The 21,912-nt window shown below is 46.7% G+C and overlaps 1 protein-coding gene across 1 annotated transcript in view; it reads right to left on the reverse strand.

Annotated features, from left to right (window-relative positions):
* FAM135B (family with sequence similarity 135 member B) overlaps positions 1–21,912 on the reverse strand; it is a 173,125-nt gene that overhangs the window by 125,264 nt on the left and 25,949 nt on the right. The window contains exon 2 of the mRNA XM_035011112.1: positions 9,617–9,696. Coding sequence (XP_034867003.1) covers positions 9,617–9,696 — 80 coding nt within the window. The remainder of the gene's footprint in view (positions 1–9,616; positions 9,697–21,912) is intronic.

Here is a 21,912-nt window from a genome sequence, read left to right on the forward strand (position 1 = left end):
CAGTAATTCTGGACTGTGCCCGTATGTAGGACACAGGCCCATCAGCATGGTCTGCTTTATGGCTCGGCCTCCATTGTCAGGATGCCTGGGGTCTCCAAGCTGCCCAAGGGCCTAAATGATTGAGATTAAAGCAAAAGAACGGGATTCGAGATATAAACATAATGCTGCAAGGTCAAATTAATAAATACTTCATTAAATTTCCTCGAAATAATATACTGGTCACATTTAGTCTTTATAAATGTTACGCTGCTTTTGCAAAGATCTTGTAGGTAGACTGTCTTACTTTGCAACATTTCCTGAGTATGCAGAAAAATAACAAGTGTTCACAAATAGTTATTTGGAGCTAATTAATTTTACAAATGCATTTTAGAGGCACCTGGGTGGCTCAGTCAATTAAGTGTCTGACTCCTGATTTCAGCTCAGGTCATGATCTCAAGGTTATGAGATCGAGCCCCACGTCAGGCTCCATGCTGAGTGTGGAGCCTCCTTGGGATTCTCTCTCCCTCTCCCTCAGCCCCTCCCCCTTCCCCCAACTTGTGCACACACACGTGTGTGCTCTCTCTCTAAATAAAAAATAATAACTAAAATAAAAACAAGTTTACAGAAAAAAATGTATATTCAATGTGGGAAATTGGTACATTTCAATGTCTCCTAGGAAGTGGAGTGGGGTCACCAAAAGTAAGAGTACCCGGGGCCGGGCGGACGGAGTTTCTGAAGTAGCTCTCAGGACCCAGTGTGGGGCGTGCAGAATCTCCCTCAGCAGGAATCTGGTCTTGAGGAGAATGCTCCCCTTCCCTCTATTCTAGGGGTTCTGATATACTCATCCCTGATCCCTTGGATTAAAAAAAAACTCCACATGTCATGGGGGCACAGACTCCCTCATTTTCACTGGGGAAATACTGGACAGGACAAACTTGATTGCTCCTCACGGTGGAGAGAGAGGACCCTGGGCCCAGCCAGGGAGCATGTGTCTGGACCACACAGAGAGAGGCTCTCTGCTGCTTCTGGCAGTTACTATTTCATCTGCTCAACCACCTCGGCTAGCTCAGAAACAAATACTTCTTTGCATGATTACACTTTTTCATCAGCCCTGGATGAAAATGCACCTGTAGGCAGATCAGTTATGAGGACCCTCTGCCACGCAGGTCTATCCTCAGGGAAGAGGTCCTTTACGTTAAGGCATTAAGACTTCGGAATTTCTTCACATAGCTGTAAGTCACTGAGCAGAGAAGATGAAACCATCCGATTATCTGCTGTTAGGATCAACTTAATAGCTACAATTACAGAATTTCAAGGTTCTCACAGAGCACCAAGTTCATCTTGTGTGTCCCCACGTCTATTTCCTCTTCAGTACTTTATCTGCTCCCCATCTCATCTCACTTTTAGAGCTGACTTAGGAGGGGTAGGAGTGAGGATCTAGAAACTGGATCCCTCAGGAATCCTGTAGGGTGTGGTCCCCACACTCAGAGGCCTGATGGGTCCGTCCCCTCCCAGACATTGCCCACATGGATGCTCCCAATTCCACACAACTTGGTTCATTCTTAGACTCTCAGAGACCATTTAGCCAAATCAAAAAGAGGTTGTCTTGCCTCTTGGGACACTTTGCTGTTTTCCAAATAATCATCTTTTAAAAAACAACAACAACAACAGCTTATTGACTACTAATTGAGAACCAGAAACAGCATACTTTTCCATTGAGATACTTCCTCCCTATTATCACCGAGCCTTCGAGAGCTCACTATGTTTTTGTGTTTTGTTTTGTTTTTTAATTGCGTGGAATTTAGCTTCTTTTCTTTCTTTCTTTGGTCCAAGTTCCATTCCCTGGTCTTTCATTCATCAATTCAATAAATGTACAGGGAACACCAACTATGTTCCAGACACACTGATAGGCACCAGGAAGCTAGAACGGAATAAAGCCACATGGTGCCAGGGCTGTAGACATCATCTTGCACATGGAGGATTTACTAACATCCCTAAATATCTACACACACAAAAAAAGTACAATAAAAGGCAACCTCATCTTCATAAGACTAGAAGGACTAGGAGTCAGTATACGCTACCTTATAGTATTCCTCTCCATTGCCAGGGTCTCAAACCATGCTGGAAACCCAGGCTTGGAACCTCCAGTGATGGGGAGTTCACCAGGGAAGACAACATCTGTCGGGGGGCCTCTGGGAGTTCAGAGAGCTCTGGAAACAGTGCGGGACCCACAGGAGACACTGAAGGAGCATTTACAGAATAAGCAAAAACCCATCAGGCCTAGTTTCAGTCCATATAAATTTCACCCTCGTCTGCTGACTGTGGCTTCTTCAATAAAACTAAAAATAGCCAGAATGTATTGAAGGCTTAGGATGTCAACCTCCCTTTCATAATATTCATATTTTCAATTCTCATGACTCCATGAAGAAAGGATGCGGAGGATGACTCCCATTTTACAGAGGTTCTAGGTCTCCCGTGTGAGTGGGACCCAGCTGGCTGGTCCAGAGCATGTGTGTGCATGTGTGTGTGTGTTTGTGTGTGTGTGTGTGGTGTGCCCTAGAGACCGACGCTGTTCTCCCCGACCCACAAGGAAGGCCACTCTGAAACTTGTGTCCCGTTGTCTCTGCCATATGCATCAGGGATCCCTCACTTACCCTCACCTTTCTTTGTGGGTGCCCATCCCTAAATCATGGCCGCCAGGTGCAAGGTGCCCCCACCCAGGCGCAGGCTGCTGGGGGAGGAGCCTTACCCCATGTGGGGGGAATAGCAGGGCAGGTGTGCCGACGCCAGGTGGGCTGAGGCCCTGCGGACCTGCTGGCGGGCTCTCCTTGCTCTCTGAACACAAAGAGATTTGCTCTGACGACCCCAGGCCAGAAGCCAGGACCCCTGGAGGTTAGGTCTGCCTGATGGAGTCAAACCTGGGAAGAGAGCACTGCGGCCCTTCCAGGGAGGCTGCCCAAGCCCTGAGCAGCCAGGCCTCTCTCCTCCCGGGTCCTCATCACTCTCTCTGTCATTGTCACTCAGCCCCTCGGCTCCCCACCACATCTGAGCTCCGAGAGAGCAGGGTCTGCCAGCAAGCTCTGCTTCAACGGCCTCACATGCAGCCGACTTTCAGAAACTGGGGTGTGACGCTGAGTGTCTCCACAGAATGCACACTGAGTATGGGGTGGATTAGGAGATTATTCCTGCCAAACGTGGTGGGCAGCTGAAGCAAGGAGGCCATGAGCTGGCATGTGTTCACGTGGGGGCTCCTGGTGTATCCATGCATGTCACCTGATCCCCCAAACAGCCCTACAGGGTTGTTTCTATCACAGTTACTCCATTCACAGAGGGCGCTACGCACAGAAGCTCCTGGCCCAGGGTCACAAGGAACCCAGGTGAACTCAGCTCTGGCTAACTTCACGCTCTACTTCCTATAATACAACTAATGCTATACAACTTCTAGTGGTTTCTGGATACAGTTGATAAAGCAGCAGACCCAGAGACGAGGGCTCATGCGCTGGTGACCTCTTATGGATGTGCTCCAGCAGGAGCAGGATGGAGAACACAGGGCAGGGGAAGGCAGGGAGTTGGCAGGGAGGCAGACATGCGTGCATTTCAGCAAAGGTGACCCTGCAGGGGACTCTGGAATATGAGTTACATCTCAGCTTGTCCCATCCTGAGACAAGGCACGGGGCTTCCCTGTCCCTGTACGGAGACTCATGGGTGCGGGCTGGGCTTGGGAAGACTGTGACGGACAGTGGGATTCAAAGGCTCAGGCAAGTTCCAATCTTGAACAAAGTGCTCCCAGAAGCCTGGGGTGGTCCTCCAAAGCCAAGTCGCAGGTGGCAGGGGATGAGGGCACACTGAAATGGAAGCATGGCGATGGGGGAGGTACGTGTGTGTGTAGGCAATTGTGAGAAGGACACTCAGATAGGGAATTGGTAATTTCGATGTGGTGGGACATCTCCCTCCCAGAAGCTGCATCAGTCCTTTCTGCCAGTCTCCTGGACCCGAGGGGGAGGGTGGGAGGGACAGGCATTCAGAGTGGAAGGAACAGCAAGAACAGAGGCAGAGATAGAGCACATTGAAGACAACTTCCAGAGGAGGGCCTTGCAGGGCAAGCAGGCTTAAAGATGCCATCTCAAGGACAAAGGAGGAGCAACACCAGGCTTGGCCCCATGTCACAGGGCCAGCTGGCAGAGTAGACTCCTGGTCTGCCCAGGGGGGGTCAAAGGTTAGGGACCTGGGCTTCAGTGGTTCTGAGCTGACCACTGATTTCGGAGCTGAGCGGGTGGGAGGATATTGCTCAAGTCTCGGCTTGGCCGGAGACCTCCTTCTGACGGCCCCGAGCAGTGCTCTCCTCGGGCCCCAGGTGGATACTCAGAGCCTGGGAGCACGACTGTTTTACGTGCTTAGTATTCTCCATAAGAACAGGCATATTTGATATTTAGGTGCACTTTAATGGACCCTGAAAAGAAATCAGGTTGATTCATTTAAAGAATAAATGCCCCCCTGCGCCCCCTACATGATGAAACCCTTAAATGCTTCTACTTAATGGAAATCACCTCTCAAAACAGTACTAAAACTAATCATGGTAATTTTTATACATTTCCACAATTTCCTATGCTATCTTCTCTCGGGCTTTGATGAACTGTGACAAGCGGATGCCTTTTCTGTGCGCAGCTCTCAATAGCCTGAGGTTGCCCTCTCTGACTTCAGTGATCATCCCCCCCCCTCGCCCCACCCCAGGGAAACATTTTCTAACACCTTCAGGGAGGAAGAAACAGCAAAATCTATGAAATAGCACCATCGTGGTGGAAGGAAATTATCACAATTAAGTAGACATAATACTTATTCACAGGCACAGACATGTCGATTACTCGCAACCCTGACCTCAGGAGAGAGGAGGTGACCATTCTGGGAGACCCACAAAGGGTAAGCAAGGCTCTGAGGCAAGCAAATCACATTTTAAAATTTCTCACTCTGGTTTCTCTTCCTGTTACACATCTTAAGTGACCAAAATTCATCTCTGTGCCTCTGAGATCCCAGTACTTTGGTTTGTAGAGGCATCTGAAAGGTTTGGGGCAGCCAAGACTTATCCTGGCCCCAGTGGATCATGATGGGATCGCCTGTAATTTATACTTTTCTATTTCTGGTAATGACCAAGACGCTGTAGACTTTAGATTCCCACCGGACACCAGGGCCAAACACCCCCCAGTATTGCCACATCCACAGAGAAACAGCCCCCTCTCTGCCCTGCCCCCAGTTCCAGGAGCAGATGGGACACCTGTCACCCAGGCTGTGCAGTCAGCTGACTGCTTGCATGTCTGTTCTGTAATGCTGGGATCTTTCCAGAATGCCCGGGGGACGGTCCCTTCTGAGTTCAGAATCCCTCACAGTCATGAGATACACAGTTCACTCAGACCAGAAGAAACCTTCCCCAAGTCATCTTTTAAAAACATATTGAAAAAAGACAACGCAATGGTGGCAGGTAATGGTTGCATTTCACATGGGAAATTATTCATTTTCTCTTATTTACAGAATCCAACCATAAACATGGAGCCTGGAAAATTCAATGAGCAATTGTTTCACATCTTGAGAAACAGTATCTAAATCGTCTGCCTAACTGAAACCATCTCTACCTAATGTGGCTACCAGAGGACAGATATATTGAGGAAGAGAACAAAAATGTCTAATTCTGCCCCTTCATTCATGAGACAACATCTCATGTTTGAACTGTGTTGGGTTTGTGTCTCTGAAGTGCTCTCATTTCATTGGACCAACCGGCTGCAAGGAAGTCCGTGTGCTTGGTCAGCACAACTCGGCCCCCACTCCCCGGCCCCTAGCCACACCGTTTCTCTTCCCCCCTCGGCCCTGCCACCCCACATCTCTCCCGCCCTGTGCTCGCGCCTGCACTGCTCAGGCCCCAGTCATTTTGCGACATCTGCCCAGATCATCCTTTCCTACCTCTGTCTGCTGAGCCAACCTCTGCTCCCAATTCCAGACCTCACTTGGGATCCCATCTCAACATCCACCTCTGCTGGACTCGTGGGACACTTGCCCACCTCCCCTGGAGGACCGTGAGCTCTTCCAAAGCAGCAAGGCAGCCTCCCATCCCCGGCGATGTGTCCCGGACCGGCACGGGGCAGAGAGCTGCTAAGCGAATAACCACTGTGTGCACAATAGGGACATTTACTCCAGCTAACAGGTACTGTGAGCTTACTCTGTGCCAGGCACTCTTGCAGGCATTTCCTTGCATAATTCATTCAATCCTTAACACAAATCCGGAGGTAGGTGCCTCTTACCAGCCCCACTTTACAGGTAAGGAACCCAAAAATCAATCAACCCATCCATCAAATCAAAAACTTTTCTAAATCCACACAGCGGACAAGTGTTGGAAGTAGGATTTGAACGTGGAAAGCTCAGAGCCTGTGGTTCTCACCACTACTGAATTCTGCACCTCTAGACACAGCAAACTTTTTCTATTTCTGTTTTAGAGATAAATGGAATAAAACCGCCAAATTAAATCATTTGTCCCTGCAAGACCACTCCACTAATGAGTGTCAAAGACATCATTAGGTCCCATATGCTTTGACTCCTTCTCATTGTTTCTCAGTATATCCTACCGCATCATCTAAACATCTGGTTTTCTTTCTTTTTGCCTACTTAGAACTACATGCATGTGATGGAAATCATGTCTGGATAATAATATATACAAACACGACTGTTAAAACTGCCTTCATTGTTGTACCTGCAGAGGGCGCCTCATCAGGGGTGAAAGTATATTCCCCTCCCCTTGAAGGTGGGCTGGCCTTGCACCTGGCCTTGAGCAATGCAATGTGGGGAAGGGACCCTGGGCCAATTCCCAGCCCAGCCTGTTACAAACCTAGAATCTCCTTTCTCCCCTCAACCGCCCCCTCTTTCAGTGAATTGAGCCACCATATAAGAGGTTGGACCACCCAACTGGAGACAGAAGCTCAGCTGTTCCCTTGAGCAGTCCAGCCATCCCAACCAAGGATCAGACATGTCTGATGTCATGATCTCCAACGATCCATCCTCTCTGCAGAAATCTCAGCAGAAAGCAGCACATGAATGACCTGGATGAGGCCGGCCAACTCAAAACATCGAGAATAAATCATGGTTTTAAACCACTAAGTTTTTGGCGTGCCTGGCACTGCAATGATATCTAACTGAAAATAATGCAACTGGAAATCACTTTGAGAAAGAAATCACAACAGCTCTCTCTTGCTCACTCATGGAGCAATCCTTATGGTAATTATTGCTGGCCTCTATGTTAGCATTCTGTTCTAAATAGTATGCTCGGGGATATTCCAAGGGCACAGCAAGTGTACCCCAATTAGCCCTATGTCAAACCAGACCAAAGAAGAAGAAAAGCTTTTTTTTTCCTCCCCCAAACTGCATTTCATTTGTCTTTGTTTCTGTGTGGCAAGTCCTCCTCTCCCCAAGCCCCTTGCTGGGCTCTGCCGGCAGCCGGATGTCCAGCAGCCCTCTGGTCCTCACGGTGGGGGGTGGGGACCACCAGCTCCAAGAGAAGGCTCCGTTGGCGACAGCAACTGACCTCAGGTGCTAGAGTCACAGGGAAGGACCAGAGTCCTTGTCAGGAACCTGGGGCTGGCTGTGGGCAGGTGGGCTGGGGTACAGATCCCACCCAATTTCCAGGTCCCAGCCTCGTCCCTGAGAACAGACCCAGCCCCACAGCCCTGTGTGGCCACTCACAGGTCAGACTGACTGAACAATGACATTGAGCCAGTTCCTCTCCTGGCAATTAACATGTATAATCTCTGTGAATGTAAAATGTCCTTTTCCTTTATAATCTCTAAGACAAGAATACTACAGAGGATAGGTTTTTATCCTCATTTTTCGGGTGAGGAAATTAAATTTCAAGTTGCCAATGCCTGGGGTCACACAGGAGTTCATGCAATGGCAGGATTCCTACTCCCTCTGCCAATCAACCTTCTTCTGGCAGAAAGTGGGGTAGTGGGCGCCTGGGTGGCTCAGTTGGTTAAGCGACTGCCTTCGGCTCAGGTCATGATCCTGGAGTCCCGGGATCGAGTCCCGCATCAGGCTCCCTGCGGAGCAGGGAGCCTGCTTCTCCCTCTGACCCTCCCCCCTCTCATGTGCTCTCTGTCTCTCTCATTCTCTCTGTCTCAGATAAATAAATAAAATCTTAAAAAAAAAAAAAAAAAAGAAAGTGGGGTAGAGATGGGACACTACACAGACAGTGGCCAGCAGGGAACCGCAGGCTTCCGGAATGCACATGGGACACAGGAAACCAGGTGCCCACCAGTCTCAGTTGCCCGATTTCTTCCCCGGAGAGAGGAGCAGAGTGGAAGACAAGGGACACCCTGGAGATGGGTTGACTTGCCTAGTACTTGACACTTAACTCTGCCCAGAGTCAGAGGAGGGGCAGGCGGTCTCCAGTGTTTTTCTATTTCTAGACCACAGGCTCTGATCAACCACCAGCAGTCCTTGATGTTGTCCTGTGTGGTCTGAGTAGCCTGCTCTGCCCCACGCCGCCCAAGCCTCCTGCAGGTGGAGCTAAGCAGACCACTGTGTCTACACCCGGAGTCTCCGGGTATTTCATTGCATGCGGTTCCACTCACCATAATATCACCGCCAATAATGAAGTGACCCGATTGCCAGGGAAATTCCAAAAGGACTTCTTTGAAGGGTAGCTATGACGAGAGCTTTCGACTCTACTGGTTTTTATGTCTATAACAATCTTTACTACCTCTATTTGTATCTTTAAAGTTAAGCAGATTTTCCATAGTTCTTTTTATCTCCTTGCTTTCTCTCTCTTCCATCCATATAGGGTTTGTTTTGTTTTGTTTACAAAGATTTTATTTATTTGAGAGAGAGAGAGAGAGAATGAGCAGTGGGGAGGGAAAGAGGGAGAGAGAGAGAAGTAGACTACCCGCTGATCAGGAAGCCCACCATGGGGCTCGAACCCAGGACCCTGCAATCATGACCTGAGCCGAAGGCAGATGCTTAACTGACTGAGCCACCCAGGCGCCCCTGCCATCCCTGTTTTTCTCCTTCATATGCTATGACTGATCTACACATTCTCCCAAATGTACTAATATAAGTATTTCCTCTTGATGCCTATCCTTACTTCTTATGCAATAAACTATTTTTTGGACTCAGTGCTCTATTACACCTGCTGGGAGTCCTGGATGCCCACTAACACCCAGCCTCCTCCGAGTTAGAACCAGGGCTGTCCTTGGCCATCCTTCTCCCCAAGCTGGGAGTGTTGATTCTGAGTCCTCCTTGTACCTGGGAAGCTCTACCACAACTGCCAACTTATTCAGTCCTCTGTAACTAGCTGATCATCAGGACTGACAACAGGATGACACTTGCCATCGTCTTCCTCCCTGACTTGTCTGTAGCCAACCCTTCACAGCCAGGTTTATCCCTGGGAGAGTGTGTTTTCCTTCAGCCAGGTTCCCCTTGCAACAATGTGCACACATGGCTACACCAAGAATGGGCCTCCATTTCCAAAATTCACTCATCCAACATTCAATGCGATTTACTGAATGTCGCTACATACGTTGCACTCTGCTGTGCACTGGTGTGTAGTGATAAAGGACGGTTTACCAGTGGAAAGCAAGTACCCCATTGCCATCCTCCTGCTCACCTGTCTGCCCAACGATGGAGGCGCTCAGTCTGTGGGGGATCCTTGAGGACACCTTCAAGGTCACTCGGATCTGGTAATACCTAAGGAAAGAACAGAGGACAGGCTGATGAAGATCAGACTCCTTACTGTTGGCTTCTTCTAAAAGTACAGGCCAAAGGGAACCATGGAAGTTTCTAGGCAGCGTGCACAGTCATTGGCATCAAGGAGGGACAGTGGGAGAGGGCTAGGATGGGACCAAGATGGACAAGGAAGTTGAGATGAAGTGAGATCATAGGAGACACATGCAAGGTTGGTGGTAACAGGGAGAGGGAAAGGGATAGATGGTTGGTCACAAGGTTGGTGGTAACAGGGAGAGGGAAAGGGATAGATGGTTGGTCACAAGGTTGGTACCGTAAGGGGCATGGCTTTTGTTTGGTCAGGAAAGTCCATTCTATGGGAAAATGGAAGCTTTAACACATCGTGCAAAATCCATACATAAACTGAGTCGCTGTCATGTTGCAACACAAATTCTTCCTTTAGAAGCACAGCAGCTGGGTTGCCAATCCCAGGGGTCTTGCCCACCGCTTTTCCAGCATATTTCTGTGCCCTTATGTGTAATACATCACTCCCATTTCCAAATCCCATCATTTCAGGACATCGTGCAGGTTCCCACACTATCAGTAACCCTCCTATCTGTCCACTTCCTCCACAGGTGCAGAAGTACCTCCTACAGGTCCCTGCCTTTGCCGTTCTGCTCACAAGCACTCAGGAAGATTTCTGGCATCGTGCTATTCTCCCCTTCCACCGATTTCAAGCCCATTGTGAAATGGGATGTGACTAAAACAAAGTGAAATAGAGATAAAATGAACCATGAACCCATCAGTCTCCACTGGCTCATCAAGCGTATGGCGGGGGGCGACACTGCACTGTGAATATACTCATAGAAGGTTCTGTTGACAGGCTCGGTTTGTTGTACGTGTGCGTTGAGTGATAAGCAGAGGAGATGTAGAGCAAAGAGCACTGGTGCTAGATTCATAGCCTAAGTTTGGGTGACATCATTTGTGAGCTGTGTGCTTTTGAATACACCACACAACTCCTCTGAACTTGTTTCTGTATCTGTAAAATGATGATTTAAAAAAAAAGAAGAAAGAAAGTACCTCCTATGACATCTGCTTCCAGGAAAGATGAGTAGACATACTTTTCCTCATCCTTCCCACTACATACAACAAAACCTCTAGACAGTATATGTAAAACAAACAACAGACTTTTACAGACAAAGAAGAAAGCAAACAGTCTAAGGACCTCAAGGTCCAGATAAAGACGTGGTGGTGAGTTCTCTGCACTTCTTTTTGCCTCGTATATCCCAGAGAGAAACCAACCACCCAGAAATTCTAATGGCTGCACAAAAACAACAACAAAATCCCCAACAAAAATGTCTGTTTTCTCTAGACAAAGGACCAGAAAATGGGCAGCCTCACGGCATAGAAAACTTTTAGACAGTAGTAGCTGTACTCCAGCCACACTACACACAAAGGATGTGACCTCACCCCCACACATACCAGCAAAGGCCAAGTGGGAGCCTCGACGTCACTGGCAAGCTTTAACAAGGCACCTTCCTCATTTGGCAAGAGAAGGTCTTTGAGGAGGGAGCCAGATTTTCACTACTAATGAATGGTGATGAGAATCCCACCTTTTTAAAGTACAGACCATGTGGGGGGCCTGAGTTTCTACCCCCACCCAGCAGTAACGAGAGCACATGTATGCTCAAATGGTTTCTGACAAAAGTTCAAGAGCAATTCAGTGGAGAAAAGGTAGCCTTCTCAATCAATGATCCTGAAGTGCTTGGATATCTATAGGCAAAAACCAAACCAAACCAAAACCAAACAAAAAGCTCAACTTAGATCTCACACCTTCTACAAAAATTAATTCAAACTGGATCATAAACTTGCATGCAAAAAGTAAAACTATTAAACCTTCGAGAAGAAAAATTAAAAAAAAGCTTTGAAATCTAGGGATAAGTGAAGAGTTCTTAACACCAAAAGAATGATCCACATACAAAAAAATTGACAAACTGGACTTCACCAAGCTAAACACTTGTGTTCTGCAGTATGTGCCATTAAGAGGACTGTAAGACAGGCTACATGGTGAGAGAAAATGCGTGCCAGTCACATGCAGTTGACCCTCACTATTTACGGATTCGGTATATGTGGATTCTCCTACTTGCTAACGTGTATCTACACCCTCACACACGGTGCTCAGGGGCTCCATGGTCACTCAGATGTGCTCCCAGACAGACAAGTTCTGACTCCCCCGTGCACCTGTTTCACCTGAGCTCAGGCAAGACCACACTACCTTCTGTTTCCAGTTCTTATGCTGTAAACACGTGTCCTCTGCAATCTATTTAGTACCCTTCTATTTCTGTATTTTTGTGCTTTTTGTTGGTGACTCTGTTAACTAAAATGGCCCCTAGTGTAGAGCTGAAGTGCTGTCCCATGTCCCTAAATGCAGGACACCAGCAGAGACAAGAGTGTGTTAGATGAGCTGCACTCAGACCTGAGGCATAGTGCCACTGGCCATGAGTTCAATGTTAGTGGATCAAAGATAGATAGATAGGGCGCCTGGGTGGCTCAGTTGGTTAAGCGACTGCCTTCGGCTCAGGTCATGATCCTGGAGTCACAGGATCGAGTCCCGCATCGGGCTCCCTGCTCAGCAGGGAGTCTGCTTCTCCCTCTGACCCTCCTCCCTCTCATGCTCTCTGTCTCTCATTGTCTCTCTCGCAAATAAATAAAATCTTAAAAAAAAAAAAATTCAAAGATAGATAGATAGATGATAGATAGATAGATAGACAGATGATAGATAAATGGGGGGATAGATGATAGATACATAGATAGATAGATGATAGTAAATAGATGGATAAATGATAGATGGATAGATAGATAAATAGATGATAGATTGATGACAGATAATAGATAAATGAGTGGATAGATGGTAAATACACAGATACATAAATGATAGATGGATAGATAGATGATAGATGGATAGATGATAGAAGATAGATACATAGATACATAGATAGATGGATGATAGATAAATGGATGGATAGATGATAGATAAATGGATGGATAGATAGATGATAGATAAATGGATGGGTAAATAGATAATAGATAGATAAATAGCTAGATAGATGGCACTGCCTTATACAGAAACACACCTAAAACAAGGTTACGTATTGATCCGTTGATAAACACGTTGTGACCAAAGGCTCCCAGCCCCTCACTCTATGTGTCCTTGGGGAGCAATGGCTCATTACACAGAGGCAGTTTACTACCACCGGGAAATCCACGGGGGAAGCACCATCACAAATCAGTTTCACATATCTGCGTGAGGGAGACTGAGGCAGTGGAAGCTCCCCACCCTATCTATAGGAGACCACTGCTCCTTAGCAGTCACTAATTACCACTGGGCAGAAAGGTTGACTGTGTATTGCTAGATCGTTGAGGTTTTCAAAGAAAGATAGAAATTTGGATTCTTAATAAAACCTCTTTAAAATGTAAAATGCTGCTTCATAAATTAGTGACAGTGACGAGAGCAGTAACAGCAACAGCGAAACAATGAGAGGCGGCCACCACATTCACAATCAAGCTCCGTGTCTGCAGAATGGAACACATTTTCAGGCCACCTCCCCATGCGCCAATCATCGGCAAACGCTGATGGATACAAATACAAGAGGCCGCTTCTGGTGTTTCTTTAATAAAAAGACCCGTGCATTGCAATAATTTCATCAGCAGAGGAAGAGATGTAAATCCCACCGCTACCACCACCAGTTTTAATATTCTAAAGGCTTCTTCTCTGAACACAAAATGGGTCACCCCTTGCCAGAGGCGATATATCACTCTTCTATCAGGCGGTGCTCGGAGCAGTTACAGTTATGCACAAGACTTACTCAGCACCACTCACCAGGGCCTGGGCCAGGAACTTCCATGCAGGCAATCCTGTGGCAGCCTCTATAAATCCTCTGAGAGAGAAAGCACCATCTCAGGGGCTACCCAGAGAAGACGCTGGGAATATCCAACTACTTATCCAGTAGCAAAGGGCACCCAGCATTCTAACCCAGAGATAAATGTATGTTTTTAATTTTTTGCCTGCGACACCTCACAGGAATCCCATTTTATTGCATACATTAAAACCTTTTACAACCAATTCCAAAGCACTGTCTGAGTTCTTACTCCTTAAAAGCACTTGATGTTGCTGAGTCTTACTTCAAGGAATCAGTCATCATTTTGAACTTCAGAAGCGTTACAGGCACATGTTTGAAAGAAATAAGTTTCCATTAGATTGGCCCAATCGGGCTCTGCCCTGATTAAACAGAATGCTTAAACCCCTTTAATAATTCTCTTCTAACTGACACGAACTGCTGCCAAGTCATAAATCCATAAACCACGCGTCCTACCTGACATACACGATATCGTTTGATCTCCGCAGGAAACCTTTGATACTCTTACTATGATTTCCATCTTAATGATGAGAAAACCCCCATCTAGAGATGAAGAGATTTGTCCACGTTCACACATTCAGTAAGTAATGTTAGCACATCTCCTGGCATGACTTTTATTATTTCCCACATGGATTTCCTTTAGCCATCTTAAATCTACCTTCTTCCAGAGGGGGTCATTCATGAAGACACGATGAAGAAAGGAACAGTTAGCTCAAGTCCTTGAAGGGTGAGCAAGGGGTGGGGGAGTGAGTTGCAGTCAGAAGGAATAAGGAAGCGGAGACCAGGACGTAGAAACCTTCAGACAGTGTGCCAGCAAGTTTGTCTTGATCTGCACGTGACTCCTTTTGGGATATAAATACATACAGTCATTTTTTACCTTATGGGCTTCCATCTGTAAGAGTGGCATAAACTATGCCCTTTACATAATATGGGAGGCAGAATAATGCCCCTTCCAAAGACAGTTACATCCTCATCTCCACAACACGTAACAGAGAATTAAGGCGGCAGGTGGAATTAAGGCTGCTGACCACCTGGCCTTGAAATGAGATTATTCTGCATTACCTAGGTACATCCAGTGTAACCACAAGGATCCTTCCAAATGGAAGAAGGAGGTACAAGAGAGAGAGTGACAGGGTAGCGCAGGGTGAGAAAGACCCTACCAGCCACTGCTGCCTTCACAGATGGCAGGTGCCATCAGCCCAAAAATGCAGGCGGCCTACATGCCCTGGAAAAGACAAGGAGACAAAATCTTCTCTAGAACCCCCACAAAGGAATCCAGTCCTTGCAACATCCAGATTTTGCCCTAGTGAGATCCATTTCAGACTTCTGACCTCCAGAGTTTTTAGATTATAAATTTATGTTGTATTGAGCCATTTAGTTTGTGGCAATTTTTTATAGTAAACTAATGCATACAGGCTTTCAAATTTCCTCCTTATGACAAAGCTAATGGGCAGGAGTGACTACCCTTATGTTAACAATATACACACTGACTCAGAGATGTTAGGTAATTTTCCTATAGTCACATGGCTAGTTAATGGAAAGTTTAGGGATTAAAATGTAGGCCATTTGACTAAACCAAGCTCTTATTTAGGGAGGCAAACGCAGGTGCTTTAAACTTCATTAGGCTCCCCTCAACTTCCCCATCACTATTATCACCAGGAGTCCAATCACATTCTCCCTCTGATCACTAATGTATTTCCCTTTGTTTTCCCAAAACCATCTTTAGAATAGGAATGTTATCTTTTGCTTCTTTTGTATTCCTTAGAGCTCTTAGCACTGTATAAGGAGAGAAGAGCATCTAATAATGCTTGGTTGATTATAGAAATATCCACTACCACCAGCTGCTGGAGGAGGAAAACTATGTCCTATTCATCTCTGTATTTCCAGCAACTTACATGGTGCTTACACACAGTTAGCATCCAATCAGTGTCAGAGGAATGAAAGAAAGAAGGAGAGAGAGAGAGAGAAAGACTGAATCCAGTAACACAGACTCCTTCAAAAACCATGGGGTTATACAATTCACTCCCAACATCTACAGTTCTGTGAGTGACTAAGAATCCACAGGCAATTTTTATGAAACTAACAAACTAGAAATGATATTCTATAATGGGAATACAGAGACCCATGACATTTTGTTACAATCATTTTCATATCAGGCATGATAGGAAACAACCACTCTGACCCAGAGACAGGTGACATGACCTAAAGTACAAATCGCTGTGTTTGCAAAAGGGTCAAAACTAAGACTCTGTAGTCAGAACGCCTAGGTCCCAAAGCCAAATAGGCAAACTTCAAATAGTAACTTCCCTTCTCTGAGCCTCTTTCCTCACAGGTGAGGATACGTGTACCAGCCTCCCAGAACTGTCATGCGCTGCAAACAGGACGTATGTGTAAAGCCCTTAGTGTGATGTTCAACCTTTAGTATTTCACTAAAGAGAAAATAGTGTTGCTACCATTACCTAAGACGTGTGGGACAGACATCATGTCCGAGCTGTGGTCCCAACCCCTCCAACGTCATGGCTGGAGTGAAGCAGGGGGAAGGGTGATGACTTGGGCAGGACAAGGTTCAGAGATGCCTGTGGCCCGTAGTACTTGAAAATACAAAATTGCGGACACAAGAGCTAATGTTCTGCTCTGACATGGCTGTGCCCACATGGCTAAGAAAAAACCCTCTATCTTTGAGTCTTCTGAGGTAATAGAGCACGTGGTTATGAGTGTGAACTCTGGAACTCCGCCCTGACTGGCTGTGGGACCTAACTTGACAATGGAAGACCCACTGGTCCCAAGGTAAAACTCTCTGCCCTAACAGGGAAGACAGGGTAGTCGTGCCAGTAAGAGAGAACTTGGTGTTCTAAAAAGTTAATAAAAGGAAAAGTACCCAGGAAATGACCAATACATTTTTACTGTACACTCACAGGCTGACTCATCTGTTCTGACAGGGTCCACCCACTGGACTACATAACATAAGAGGACTCCATAAGACGACTACACACCACTCTGTTAGATTTTATTAGCCTCAATAGCAACTAATGAGATACTTTCTCAAGAAAAACCCACTCTAACATTTCAGCAAAACTTGTCTGGATACTTCAATATGTTCAAAACATAATGATTATAATGATTCAGTCAGATGCCACTGATGTTTACTGGGATGACTTTTCTCGTTCCTTCGTCCCCATCTCCTTGCTCATCTGGAGGGGCCTGTGCGATGCTCACACTCTGACCTGTCTGCTCAATAGCCATATCCCCCTCCTTCCTTACAAAGAAAAACCAGTTTTTGCCAGAGAAAGGAACATGCTTAGCTAAAAATGCTCACCCCTCCTCAACTCCCTTGCAGCTAGGAGAGATCGTGTGATCCTCTCTTGGCTAATGAGAGAAAACCATTCATTGCCAGATGGAGCAAAGAAGAACACTTTCAAAGGGCAAGTCTTGGGTTCCACGCCCTGTGGGCTGTCTGTCCTTTCTCTGACTTTGTCTCCTGACTTGATACAGAAAGAAAACACCAGTGGGCATTAAAACAGCCATGTTTTGGCCATGAGGATAAAAGCCACGTGAAAACGATGGCAGAGCAGAAAGACAGAAGAAGTCTGAGTCCTTCGTGTCTAGCACTATGTGGCGTGACACCAACAGACACCACATTTCTTTTTCATGAGAACTCTCTGAATCGTGTATTACATTCCCACTTACAGGTACGGAAATAAGATTTTCCAAAGTCCCCTCAGTCTTGGGCAGTTGCCTCATACAAATATACAGATCAGGACTCAGCCAGAGATCCCAGGTTGGTAGCTTAAAACTGGCCACAGTGGGAGTATTTACCCCATGGAAATCAACAAATGTCATTATGTACTTTTTTTGAGCCACTTTTTAAACATTTCTCAGTACGCCAGTGTACCCCTCCATGACCACCACTCCATCCTTTTAACCAAAGGAAATATGGAGCCCACACAGATTGACTAAGGGGGCAATTTGGAAGAGTTCTAAGAAAGTCACTTTTAGGTAGGACTCCAACTGTTGAGCCCTCAGGAAAAATCTATTTCATTGCCCTGAGATACCTCATTGAAAAAAGCTCTACTCGTGACACTCCTGGGATAATTCTCCTGTGAGCAGGAAGAAAGAATGACCTTTGCAAGAGGCGTACCCTGTGAGTATAGATTTCAAAGTCTGAACAAAGTAGCTATACCTCTTCCCCCATTCTCCGCTCTTCTTACTCAGGTTAAAAACAAAGCAAACCCATAGTAGCAATAACGGCAATGATAATGTTTTTTGTCCAACTTCAGACAATTTAAACTCTGCACTTCGGTGTTTCCATTTGCAAATGGGGATGATCAGTTACCTTCTGGAGTTGATAGAGACTGAAATCGGAATCAATGCGCAGCACCAACACTAGGCTTTAATAAATGATGGGTCATTATTTTTACATATCAGCCTGATTTGCTGGTGAACCACCCTCCCTATTTGCCAGAGCAGGTGGCTCAAGGAGCTCAAATCAGCAACACAAGTAGCCTCGTTGGAGATGCCATGTATAAAAAATGAGGTTGCCAGGCTGCTGAAACACTGCAAAGTGCCTCTCCATCCCTGCATCTCCCTCTGCTTTTGTGATTCGCACTCCCTGGTGAACCTGTTGTTCCTAGCTAATGAGTCAACCCAGACGAGGTTTCTCATTTGCATGAGTGGCCATGTGTCAATGTGGCTCTCCAGAAGTTGCTTGTGTCAGTCTCCAGGTCAACCAGAAAAGAACCATTTGCAGGTAAAACGAAGACTCCTTCTTGACAGCCCGTACGGAATGGGATTCCATCACGAGCTCCCTGGGACATAGTGCATCCTCAACAGGGGCCAGTTCTCTTCCCTTTCAATAGGAAGTAGCACTGGATTTTCTTCACAGTTGTGTTGTTTGATTAAGTGAGGTTAGGTAGAAGCAGGCTTTTAAGCGTCTTGCACAGCTTGAAATGACATGGGTAATTTAAAACCTCAGACCAGAAAATCTGCTGTGCATAATCACACTGTGACAGGGGGCTCTGCAGAGAGAATTTTTTCTAATTGGCAAGGCCAGATCCGAAAGCCAGTTCCAAGCACCTGGAGGGAGAGGCCAGGTCTTTCATATAGAGGGATCAAAAGCGTGATATGAACACGCACCGGGGAATCCAAGGCCCCAGCTTTCGCCTCCGACAGCCTGGGTATCAAATACCGGATTCTCCACTTCCTAGTGGTGTGTGGCCTTCAGCAATCCATTTTACCTCTCCAAGCATTGGTTTTCTCATCTTAAAAATCAGTGGTTGTGAGGAACAAATGGGACTCTACAGGTAGAGTGCCCGGCACGGTGCATGAGACACTGTAAGCACCAATTCCTTCTAAAATGTAGTTGGAACTGTTTTCATCATTAGAACCAGATGTTGCTAATGGGAAGTAGACCTAGAAAGCGGGGGGAAAGATCCCCATGAACACCCAGCTAGTTTGCAGAGTCCACAAAAGAACACAAGACTGCCAATTTTGGCCCATCACCTAATCCATGATACCAATACACTTGGACATAACTTAGTTCTAGGATATTGATATTAAGTGATAAGAAAAGATACTCTACAAGTAGGTGGATAAAATTATCTTATTGTTGCTTTTGGAGACCCCATAAATATTTACAATAACAACTACAACATCAGAGCAAGAGTGAAGGAAGCTGCCCTGGGTTGCAAGCCAACCCTGATTCAGGCACCACACCAGGTGTGGTACATGTGATGTGAGATTCGACCTGGACAATATTCAGAAAGGATGGTCATTATCTCCTCCACTCTTCCTATGTGGAAGCTGGAGCTCCAAAGAAGCAGACCTCACTCACAGACTTATAGAGCATAAAAACAAGTGGTATGCAAGCTCATGGCTAGGAAACCCCAAAGACACAAAAGTATTCTTCAAATTGGGGTCCACTTATACATACTGGCCGCCAACAAATGTGGCTGGGGTACAGCAATGGGTAGCACAAAGAGTTCAAGCATTAAGCAGTCATACCAGGGGACGTATGGGTGACTCAGTCAGTTAAGCTTCTGACTTCAGCTCAGGTTGTGATCTCAGGGTCCTGGGATCAAGCCCCGAGTGGGGCTCCCTGCTCAGCAGGGAGTCTGCTCGTCCCTCTCCCTCTCCCCTGCTCATGCTCTCTCTCTTTCTCTCTCTCAAATAAATAAAATCTTTTAAAAAATGAAAAATTTAAATTAAAAAGAAGTCATACCAGTGACAGTGATGGAAAAAGCCATTGCAAGCTTTTGACTTCATATTCTCACTACTTAGTTATTGTCAACTGAACTGACCAATGTGGGGACAAGGCACCACAACAGAGGTTGAGGACCTAGAAAAATGACAAAACGGTCCCCACCCTCAAGGAGCTTACAGCCTACTAGAGAATAAACTAACTTCACAGCTAGTAATTATAATCCTAAGGAGGCTCTTGGAGTTTCCAAGAGGATGAGATAAAGGGCAAGGTTAGCTCAGAGGAGGAAGATCCTGCCTCGAGGCAGGGATGAATTAAAACCGGTCCCTAAAAGATAGTAGTGTGCAGGAGGGATCTCTCACGTCAAGGAACAGGAATGTGAGCTGGGAGGTCAAGGCCAGGAACGAGAGAGGAGTGGCCGGAGCAGAAGGCGGTATCTTTGACGTCACCCCTTCGCAGCAGGGCCTTGTTATGATGCTAGTCCCGGGGAACAAGTCTGGGACGGTGTCCCATTGATCCAGACTCCCCCAAGAATCACAGTGCACTTCTTTAGTATTAGACTGCAGGCTTTGACCCAGAGCATGACGGAGATGCTGGTAGACAGAGATGCTCTGTAATGGAATTTTGTACGCGCTACATATTGCCATGCCTGAGTTCACCTGACTTATCCAGAATCTGACCCATTTTACAAACGTAAGTTAGTACCGATGAAGCTCACATGTCATCTGGGCTCACCCTTGAAGAATGGGTAAGACTAGGCCATAATGGCGTTTGAGGCAGAGGGAACGCTTGGAAAAATGCAGAGGGGTGGTGCCCGGAGATATGTGTAGGGACAGTGGGGAGCTGAGTTTGGCTGGAGTACAGGATGGGGAATGAGGAACTACAAATAGATATTTCTCTCCCAAATATTTACCCTAGTATCTGCTACTGTGTAAACAGATGGCCCACACTACCCTCACCCTCCACAGAGGATTAAGTGTAGTGGGTAAAGGCACCAACTGTGAAATCGAACAGAACTTTGTTAAGAGTCAGATTCATCCCCTCCCAGCTGTGTGACCATAGGAAAGTTACTCAACCTCTCTGAGCTACCATTTTCTCCTTTGTAACATGCAGATAAACAATTAGACCCAATGCACAGGGTTGAGTGAGGGTGACATAAAAACAGTTCAGCACAGCACAAAGTAAGTCTCCAATAATCATTAACTGATTAATATATGTATTGCCATTATTATTCTAATAAAGAAAGTCTTCATGGAGGCATTGTGCTCCCCTGGGGAGGTATGGTCTTTGGAGTGAAACCTGGGTTTGAATCCTGCCTCTGCCACCTTCCGGTTGTGTGGCATGAGGAAAATCATTCCAGCTCTCTGAGCCTCAGTTTCTTTACTTGTCAAAGAGGGACAACAAGGCCCATCTGGTGGGTCTGCTGTAACGAGTCCGTGCGGCAGAATTTGCAAGGTGCCCATACATACCTGTTCTCAGGAAACGCAAGAGGCTCTGAGCTTCCCTGTGAATGATGCCACCATCTGTCTACCTCACCTCCTCTCTCGGGCCACCTAGCATGAGCCATGTTTCCCGTCCAGGCAATGAGGGCAGGTGAAGCAGGCCACTGGGGCCCACACCAGAGTAGCTAGATAGGGGGCTGACAGACAGACAGACACACCTGCCAACTGTCCTCTGGGAGGAAGAATCCCTGACGGATTTCCAGCCCCTTCCATCAGAATGTGTCTCTTCTGAGAAGGAACTGTCACGGCCCCAGTCAGTCTTCCTCCCTGAGCCCCGCCTCTTGATTACCATTGGGTATGGAAACTGCGAGAACTTGAAGGCGGCCTGGAGATTTTGAGGGATTTCCTCATCTGCATAAAAATTCCCCACTTCCTCATCAATCAAATCTTTATTTCTGCAAAACTGTTGCGACAGGACAACAAAGAAGCCCCTCAGCTCCACGTAACGAAGAGATGGGCTCCGTAATTACAGCGGACGGCGCTGACGCTGAGGGAGGCGTGTTATTGCTGCACACCGCTGGCGGGGGGATGCACGGAGTGGGGGCCCCCCGGGCGCGGCCGGACATGGGGGAGCAGCAGGCCCGCCCCCCAGCGTGGCTGCGAGGCTCTAGGGAGGCGGCGGAAC

This window comes from Mirounga leonina, unplaced genomic scaffold, assembly GCF_011800145.1.
Source record: "Mirounga leonina isolate KUSES-001 unplaced genomic scaffold, KU_Mleo_1.0 Mir_165, whole genome shotgun sequence".
Taxonomy (NCBI): domain Eukaryota; kingdom Metazoa; phylum Chordata; class Mammalia; order Carnivora; family Phocidae; genus Mirounga; species Mirounga leonina.